The 10,114-nt window shown below is 36.8% G+C and overlaps 1 protein-coding gene across 1 annotated transcript; it reads right to left on the bottom strand.

The window, feature by feature from the left end:
* Positions 1 to 464: 464 nt before the first annotated feature.
* Positions 465 to 8,985, bottom strand: LOC115024860 (mucin-13-like). The gene is made up of 12 exons (XM_029456721.1): positions 8,915 to 8,985; positions 6,656 to 7,384; positions 6,401 to 6,523; positions 5,971 to 6,080; positions 5,387 to 5,445; positions 5,101 to 5,270; positions 2,902 to 3,030; positions 2,673 to 2,718; positions 2,441 to 2,478; positions 1,777 to 1,864; positions 1,253 to 1,523; positions 465 to 748 (listed from the first exon to the last, which is right to left on the bottom strand). Exons 1-12 carry the CDS (start codon positions 8,967 to 8,969, stop codon positions 563 to 565), a joined length of 2,004 nt encoding a protein of 667 aa, XP_029312581.1. The 5' UTR covers positions 8,970 to 8,985; the 3' UTR covers positions 465 to 562.
* Between the last annotated feature and the right edge of the window lie 1,129 nt (positions 8,986 to 10,114).

Genomic DNA, 10,114 nt, shown 5'->3' with positions numbered 1-10,114 from the left:
AGGGATCCAACATGCCCTAATATGGAGGAATAACTCACCAAATCCTATTCGAACAAAAGAAACCCGTACTTAAACAGAAAATGATGACTTATCATAAACATAACATATTTCTCAAGCTAAATTATTACTTGTAAATTCATGGACGAGCGAGACAACAGAATGACATTGAACATTGTGAGTTTCAATGCCATTAGACAAATAGACATTCTTAAGAGAGTAATATTTCTATTTAATGACAATACATGATATTGAGAAATCTTTGAAAATACCTACAGTGTATCTCACATCCCAAACTTTTACAAAGATAAGTCTGGGAAAGACTGATTTATAACAGCTTATAGTTAGAATAGAGGTCCCAGTAATGCACATTTCCTCAGCCATTGCACAAGACAAACCCTTGTGCTTCTCTTTATACAACTCTTACCATAATGGGATATTAAGTAATAAAGTTATCTGGGGGAAAAAAGAAAAAGGAAAATTTTGAGGTGTTCCCAAAAGAAACACGACTACGTTTTTAATCTGGGTAAATGTCACTGTAGGATTAACCTTTCGTGCTTCCTTATTAATTATACCGTTTTGCATCGTCATGCATGTAAGGGTTGCTGTGGCCTTGGCTCTGAGTATACGGGTTGTTCTGAGGTCGATTCTGGGCGTAGGGGTTGTTGTTAGGGCGAGCCTGAGCATAGAGGTTGCTCTGGGGTCGAGCCTGAGCATATGGAGTCATGTCATCATGGTCATCGTAGAGCCGCTACAATGAAAAGAGAATTTATTCAATAAATAATTGCAAAACCAAGCATGTACATCCCAGATGTTCTGTAATATTAACCTGCAGAATAATTTCCTTTCTTTTGTGCTCAGCTTTCTACTTTAGCTTTTTCTGTTTCATGATCTAAATCCCTTTAAGGCAGAGGTTCTCAACTTGTTTTCAGTCAAGAACGCCTTACAAGATAGAGAATAAATCAGGGACCCCTTAATGAATGTCTCTTGTAAAAGTCTTTGTTATTTGAAAAACAAATCAAGAGAAATGTCTTAAAATATTATGCTATTCATTGAACTTGAACCTTGAAACTTCATTGAACCTTTTTTCTTTTTTAAGAAACAGGATCATTTAAATGAATGTATCTGAAAACTGTCACGGACCCCACTGCTTTAAGGAAATAGTTTTTACACTTTATACTTCTTTTTCCGCCCATACTACCCTCCCACTTCTCTCCTCTTTGTACGTCAAGCACACACACAGAGGCATGCTCACCGAGTTCTTCCCACCAGGGATCAGGTTTTGCCGGCTGTTGCTCGGAGTCATCTCCAGGTTACTCCCGTTGTCCCAGTTGGATGTGGCCCGTGGGATCCGAGGCACCCCAGCATTGGCAAAGGCTGGCAGGCCGTTGGCTGGCCTATGAAGCGGGGCTGCTTGGCTGTGGGCTACGCTGCTGTTAACAAATGGTGCCTTGGCAGGAGGATGGCTGACGTAAGGCTTCCCAAAGTCCGCATTTTTGTCCTCCTTGGAGCTCTTCTTTGAGGATCTGACAGGATAAAACAAAAGTATTCATTACTGTCTATTGTAACAATATCTTTTTTTCTGCATTATAGTCTTCATTGCAGTAATAAATATATTTTTCTATGTGTGTGTCTTAAATAAAATGGCAGGTTAAAAACACCACCTTGTCACAATAAAAAAGGTTTATAATTAATCGGATGGCACATAAAGGTTAATGTGTACCGTAAGTGAGAGAGAAACATGGCAGAGGTGGGTGAGGGAATGAATGAGAGGCTCACCTGAGTGCCACTAAAGACAGAAGAATGAGCGTGATGAGCAGCAGTCCCCCGAGTATGGAGCTGACGACTATCAGCGCCAGCTTCCATGCTAACAAAACACAAAGACAAGGACATCAATGACAAGGCTATGCTATTTAAAACGACTTTAATAACAACTTTCTTATGAAACAAACAGTCTGTTTGCAGGTCTCATGTGGAGCGAGCTGCACAAAATCGGATAAATTGCCAGCAATTTAGTCAGCATCTCAAAAATATCATTGAAGGCTTACACACTTGTTTCCTTGCCATCTATTAGCATGGGAATAGTGCACAGTATCTTAAAGCATGTTTTTACTTTGATATTAAATGAATCTCTATGTCTAATGTGTTGATATGATTCAGCAGGATTATGTTTCCACCAGAACATATATGTATTGCACTTGCCAGTAGTTATGAACATGATTTGGGGAAGTATATTCACTGCAATGCGGGAGATTTGTATCAATCTATAGCCTTACCATCTCTCATAAAGTAGCATAACTGATTTTGTTTATGTGTGCTGTCAACAATTTTGAATTCAAATAGGAATTTCTTATGTTTATTGTTTGATAAATATTGTCAATATGTAATTGTTTGTTGTTGCTTCTTTTGCCTTTACTGTCAAACACATGCTGTGTATACTCACATTCCTGGCAGTTTAAACCAGAATAACCAAATGGACAGCTGAAAGACAAGAAGAAGAATTGATTTTAGGATTCCATTTAAAGCCAAGCACTCGACAAATGCAGGTCTTGTTTTACGGAGGCTCTCAGCTTCTCCCTCCTCACGATTTGTATGAAATGTTGTTAAAATATAATTTTGTAGATAACTAGATAAATACACATTTTTAGAACATCATATGACATTTAAACACTCACTCGACACACTTTGTGGATCCATCAGCTTTTTGACCGTTGGGACAAGCTGTAGAAGTAGATAAACGGTTGAGGTAGTTTGTAGTTTAGATAAAGAAGGTTATTATAACACACACACACACACACACACACACACACACACACACACACACACACACACACACACACACACACACACACACACACACACACACACACAACTAGTTCTCTCCCACTCACTAAATGCCCTTACCGATGCATATTTTGCCACTGAAGACTGTTGTAATGTGATTTTCCAAACAGATACAGGAATAAGTTCCATCTTTCACTTTGCATGTTGTGGAATTAGTTTCACAGCCATAGTTATTACACATGGATGAAGCTATAAATGAAGGAAAGAAAAGAAGATAGGGTCAGTACACCTAAATAAAATAAGTACAATTGTACAAAATAAAAAATAACTACATGATATGAACCGTGGTCTGAAATATAGAGTATTCTAAGAGCAGTTAAAAATGACCATTATCAGTAAGACATTATCACTCATCGGCTGAATGATACTCACTGTACAAAGATCACTACATGTGCAATGACCTTTATATACAGTCTATGGCAACGACAGAGGGCACATAAATACATGTGTAATCACATTTTAACACCAGGTCTTTGGCAGTATTTTAAAATGCTAAAACGTTTTAGAAGTTTGGCCTAAAAGTCTTCTTACCTCTAGCCTATCTGACGAGAGGATTGGCACTACAATAGACAGCTAAAGTGTGCATGGTAATGTTTTAGCATGTGTTAAATAATGATAGGCCACTATGTCTGCTGTTAAACATACCTATTGGATTAAAAACAAAAACTTCTTGGCAAGGAATATGAGGATTCACAGGCAACAAGCACCAAAATGAAAAGCACGATCGCTGCCACAACAACATTTAGTCCCGGAAATAATCTTTCAATAATGTCTGTACAAGCATGGTAGATTCTTGGAAGAACAATGTACAGTAGATAGATAGAGAGAGAGAGAGAGAGAGAGAGAGAGAGGAGAGAGAGAGAGAGAGAGAGAGAGAGAGAGAGAGAGATAGATAGATAGATAGATAGATAGATAGATAGATAGATAGATAGATAGATAGATAGATAGATAGATAGATGAGATAGATGGATGGATGGATAGATAGATAGAGAGAGAGAGAGAGAGAGAGAGAGATAGATAGATAGGATAGATAGATAGATAGATAAGATAGAGAGAGAGAGATAGATAGATAGATAGATAGATAGATAGATAGATAGATAGATAGATAGATAGATAGATAGAGAGCGAAGAGATAGATAGATAGATATATAGATAAGATAGATAGATAGATAGATAGATAGATAGATAGAGATAGATAGATAGATAGATAGATAGATGGATGGATGGATAGATAGATAGAGAGATGAGAGAGAGAGAGATAGATAGATAGATAGATAGATAGATAGATAGATAGATATATAGATAGATAGATAGAGATAGAGAGATAGATAGATAGATAGATAGATAGATAGATCGATAGATAGATAGATAGATCGATAGATAGATAGGATCGAGATAGATATAGATAGATAGATATATAGATAGATAGATAGATAGATAGATATGATCGATAGATAGATAGATATATAGATAGATAGATAGATAGATAGATAGATAGATAGATAGATATATAGATAGATAGATAGATAGATAGATATATAGATAGATAGATAGATAGATAGATAGATAGATATAGATAGATAGATAGATAGATAGATAGATAGATAGATAGATAGATAGATGGATAGATAGATAGATAGATAGATAGATAGATAGATATATAGATAGATAGATAGATAGATAGATAGATAGATAGATAGATAGATAGATAGATAGATAGATAGATAGATAGATAGATATATAGATAGATAGATAGATAGATAGATAGATAGATAGATAGATAGATAGATAGATGGATAGATAGATAGATAGAGAGAGATAGATAGATAGATAGATAGAGAGAGTTTGTAAAAACACTCTTTGTCTGTAATTTATTTAAGTAATTACATATGAATTGCAGCGCAGGAAAACAGTAAACATCACTATGTTACAGTACTATCTAACAGAAACACAAAGAAAAGTAAGTGAAATTATCACTGTGGCAAAAAAGTGAGTGTAAATATTACAGATATTACAAATGTTTGATTGTAACATATCAAATCATTTGTAAAGGATTCTTTTTTGTTTGTTTCAAATTCTTCTATATTTGACATAATACTTATTGAATTCATTTCAAACAGGGCTGCAGAAGAAAACTCATCAATTATGTTGTACCTGAAAACAAATCTATGTCTGGTTTGAATGTTCTTTAGATAAATATCACCATCAAACTAGATAAAGAACTGACCTACAGTATACATACTTGATAGATAAACTTACCTTCGAAACTTGAACCTTTCAGTACGCAATCATTACAAGTAGTGGCGTTTTGTATTGTTCCTGTAATTATTTCTGTGTTGATGACAGAACTTGCACTGTAGATGATCTGTACATCTGCAACGATCCCTTTGTCTGACGTTAACAAAGCTTTGCCTTTCTCAACGGCCTCACTGTATACAGACAAAAATCACACTTAATGATTATACTCTGCAGGTAATAAGTGCAATATGCTGCAAGTGTACTGGAGGAAGCATGGTTCTAGATTGATAGACACTCTTTGACTTACGTGAGTGCCAACACTTTAGATCCAGTGTAATCAGGGAAACCTTTAAAAGCAAGGAACATCTGTGTTTTGGAGAAGAAGAAAATATATTTTGTTAAGGCCATCATGTGATTGGTAATGCAGAGTCCCTTTGGATCATTTCCCCTCTTGGATTGATAGATACTGTGTAGTAACATAGCACACACGCATCATGTTTAGTACCTAGATGTTGCACAGGTGAGTTAAATTAACTATCTCTGTCGTCACTGAACTCCACACACAGTTCTTCAGGATATGTTTTCACCAAAAACATCAAACGTGCTACGAATTATTCATTATTTGTTAATTCCTCTATGATACAGCTAGTTTATAATATTGGCTGTTGCACCCGATATACCGCAACAGCCACAGTTAGCTGTAGGTTCTGCTGGGAAACTAAATGTAATGAAATATCACGGATAAATATATGTATCACTCCTGGCAAAGTAGATGAGGGATATTAAAAAAACACAACATAAAAATAATGAGAGTTCATAATATGAAAGAGCTTCATTCCAAAAATGAAAAGAATAAAATCACATAAAAAGAGGAGAGAACTTATTCCTTACCTGTTTATTAATTGCTTTCTCAGCATTGTGAAATTCTGGTGATGTCTTCTGAGACATGCTTTCCACGTATTTTATTCCAGGAACGTTGAGTAATCCAGGGAAAACTTTGGCTAAAATAGGAAAATATCATCTTAGGAAAGTTGTATAGACACTCCTATCATAACCATTTATTTAAAAGAATAGTTCAACAATTTGGGAAATATGCTTATTCACATTCTTCCCGACAGTTAGATGTCAAGACAAAGCCACTCTCATAGCATAAAGACAGCTAGCATAACAGCTATGCTTGTCTGGTAGGCTCACAGTAACAACAAGACTTCAAGCAGTCAATGTTACTGTCCAAGACAAAGTCCTGGAAAACCCCTAGTCGTAAAAAACAAACAAATTATAACTTGTTGTAGATAGTGGTGGTACACAAACAGATACTCACCACTCTCACATCTGTTGCTTTCATAATTGTAGTCATCACCATCCAAACATAAGCAAATATAGGTTTGATTGACACGAGGTTCACAGGTGCTCTCGTCGCCACATAGGTTTTTCTCACAAGGGCCTTTAAAGGCAAAAGAAGGGGGGAAAAACATGCACACGACAACATAAGCGTTTACAGGATTATGTGATAGTTTAAGACCAAGGACATCTTGGAAACAGAGAAAATTTGTTTTTTGGACTCATGTGGAATTACCTGGAAGGTTCGTTGTTGAAGGCTTTTCAGGAGTGGTAACTGGATTAGCTGTAGTTGTGTCAGGCTTTTCAGGAGTGGTAACTGGATTAGCTGTAGTTGCGTCAGGCTTTTCAGGAGTGGTAACTGGATTAGTTGTAGTTGTGTCAGGCTTTTCAGGAGTGGTAACTGGATTAGCTGTAGTTGCGTCAGGCTTTTCAGGAGTGGTAACTGGATTAGCTGTAGTTGTGTCAGGCTTTTCAGGAGTGGTAACTGGATTAGCTGTAGTTGTGTCAGGCTTTTCAGGAGTGGTAACTGGATTAGCTGTAGTTGTGTCAGGCTTTTCAGGAGTGGTAACTGGATTAGCTGTAGTTGTGTCAGGCTTTTCAGGAGTGGTAACTGGATTAGCTGTAGTTGTGTCAGGCTTTTCAGGAGTGGTAACTGGATTAGCTGTAGTTGTGTCAGGCTTTTCAGGAGTGGTAACTGGATTAGCTGTAGTTGTGTCAGGCTTTTCAGGAGTGGTAACTGGATTAGCTGTAGTTGCGTCAGGCTTTTCAGGAGTGGTAACTGGATTAGCTGTAGTTGTGTCAGGCTTTTCAGGAGTGGTAACTGGATTAGTTGTAGTTGCTTCAGGCGGTACAGTAGTGACAACTGGAATAGCTGTAGTTGTGTCAGGCTTTTCAGGAGTGGTAACTGGATTAGTTGTAGTTGCTTCAGGCGGTACAGTAGTGGAAGCTGGATTAGCTGTAGTTGCTTCAGGCGTTTCAGGAGTGGAAGTTGAATGAAGTTTATTTTAGAGATAGTATGGAATACAGGTGTAGCCTTAACTCCATCAAATTATTAACAAAAGCCAATACCAGCCAGCAAATCAGGATAATATGCCGTGATAGAATTATGTAGAGCTTTATGATACAGCAGCTTGAATTATGGGTTTACAGGCAAAGCTTTGTCTTTACCTTGAGATAAAAAAGGACTAATCATAGCATGAAGAATTACAGTTTATGAGTAGTAGGGTGGTGAACTAGGCGTGGCCCTGACCTATTTTATACAGATAGCCTGGGGAAAGTCCAGCTGTTAACTGTGTAAAAGTCTGAGTGTTGTGGCTTCATTGTTATCAAAGTTAATATAATCATTGGATCCCTAAATTAGTGTCACTAACTTAGACTGGTGACACTATCCGATGCATACATTGTAGCTGAGACATATTGTTCTTTTTTTTACTATAAAAACAATATCCTAGACGTATTTGCCGTATGATGTATGAACAGGGATTTAGAAGAAATTAAAGCACTCAAATACGAAAGTCTCAGTTTAGTGACACATTTACAACAGTTAATTAGTGTGTGACCAAAAGAGTCGACTCTAAATTACATCCAAACTAAGGATAAGGGATTTTCGGGCAAGATGTCACATCTATAACCGAAGACGTAAGGAAATGCCTTGATGACAACATATCAAAGCCATACCATACACGTTGGTATATGTATTTACATTTTTAAGTACGCAAATTGGATACAAAACAAATGCAAAATGTAGTCGTTCACACTAATTATGTCTATTCATGAGGCCCAAAAATAACAGGTGCTACGTCTGCACGTGAAGCTCACTCAAAGCTCTTTTAGGCTTCAAACATGTAAAGCATTAACCAGACTGGAGGATATAATGGGAACAAAGACACTTTCTTTATTGGAATAGACTTCCAAAAGAAGATAAGGTTACATTGAGGGTTATAAGGTGAGGTCAGATTGTCTGCATAAACACAGCAGTTAAATATTTACATTTGATTCTGTGTGGTTGTTAGGCCAAGCTTGAAGCAATTATGAAAATTGGGCCTTCATTTTAACTGTTGATTTCTTACTAGCTGGATACCTGGATTTTAAATTTGAAACAAAACTGAGGTAAAAGAAATAAAATGTGAAAACAACTAATCTTTTGAGAAAGTATTTAAAGTAAGAACGTTGTTTCAGCCGCCAGTCTAAATCACTTTACTTTACGGATTTACATTTAATAAGCCATGCAATGTCATAACTCTTCTTTATTTCTACCACTATCTAATAAAAGAAAATGTTTTTAAACATAAGCAGTGTGATGAAAATATCTCTGCTCTGGGTTACCGCTTTATTTAAACCTAAAACCCAGTGATAATTGTAGACATCATTTATATATACGGACTATAAGACAGGAATATCTCCCTCTAATATAACGTTTACGGGATAGTCCGTCCAACGACTAACAAAGATTTTTAGAATTTAAAGTTCATATAAAAAAAATGAGGCAACTTACCAAGACAGGCCACAACCAGCCAAAGGACATAGAGGAGTTTTAATTCTCGAGCCATTGCAAAATAACCTACTGATAATAGTTCACCACAAGAATGAACAACAGATAGGACTAGGCTCCGGTGTCTTCCACTGGTAGTTTTAATCATTAGCCACTCCTCCGGGGTGTGCTAAAGTACATTTCCCGCCCAGAAAAGAAGACTTGGTGAGCCCACTTTCCATGACTCCATGTTTGTTTTTTCAGAAAGTGTGTCAGATCTATACAAAGCTGGTCCAGACTCAGACAGGGGTGACCATCATAAACACAACCTCATCATATGGCATCTAGAGAAGAAGACCTGGCCATGCTGCGTGTTTGACAAATGATCTCTGGGAAGCGTAGTGGGAAATTATCTCAGCAACCACTTAATAAATCATCAGAAACCCTCTTAAAGTCACACGTGAGGAGATGCTAAAATAACATCCTCATTGCTTTTAAACCTAACAAAGTGCGCCAGTGATGATATGCTTTTTTGAGAGCAACCTGAAAGTCAAAGCTGACTTGGTTCATTGGCCGGAGCCGCCACTCAAGGGACGTTTTGGATTATGACGAAAATCAGCTTTGTGTAAAAAAGCAGACTTGTTTTTTTTATTTTTTTTATATGTAGTGCTACTTGAGATACCAAAATAAGTAGTTTGACCTGTGGTCAGGTCACATTGCACCAACAACACTCAAAGCTTCCCACACGGTGCATTAGATCATTGGAAAACTTGCAACTGCAATGTAACATTATTGTTACATTTGTTTATCACACAGATGAATACACACAGTACATTTCTATTGTTCTTCTGTCATTATGTATTTTTGCTCATCAGTGTATAGATACCAAGAAAATGTCTTAAATTCTACACGTAGATGATTTCCTTTATGACGGGTCATATTTCACACAGATTTTGGCACTAATTAATTTAAATATTGTTGTTTAGTGTTCTCGCTTATTCTAAATCCCATGATTTATTGAACCAGTACACATCCCTCCCACCTTATTACCAAAAACCACAGTTGAGTAAGCAATGACCGCTGTCAGTGAGGAGTCAGTGACAACAATAAACAAAGTAACTCATGTTCTGCATTAGCAGTGTGCCAGGATCAATCCACATCAAGAGTACACGTCAACTCAAGCGGACAGACTACCAGATTTTTCTTTTTAAATAAACAGGAAGC

This window comes from Cottoperca gobio, chromosome 19, assembly GCF_900634415.1.
Source record: "Cottoperca gobio chromosome 19, fCotGob3.1, whole genome shotgun sequence".
NCBI classification, from domain to species: Eukaryota; Metazoa; Chordata; class Actinopteri; order Perciformes; family Bovichtidae; genus Cottoperca; species Cottoperca gobio.
The sequence above is the reverse complement of the archived record's forward strand: the minus strand, read 5'-3'. Positions and strand labels throughout refer to the sequence as shown.

Excerpts from the sequence above, each read along its gene's own strand:
- LOC115024860 (XM_029456721.1), bottom strand. The coding sequence starts at position 8,969 with ATGGCTCGAGAATTAAAACTCCTCTATGTCCTTTGGCTGGTTGTGGCC. Across the intron at positions 2,479-2,672 it reads GGATCCACAAAGTGTGTCGA|CTGTCCATTTGGTTATTCTG; the intron begins GTGAGTGTTTAA and ends CTTGTCTTTCAG. Across the intron at positions 749-1,252 it reads TCCCTGGTGGGAAGAACTCG|CGGCTCTACGATGACCATGA; the intron begins GTGAGCATGCCT and ends TTTTCATTGTAG.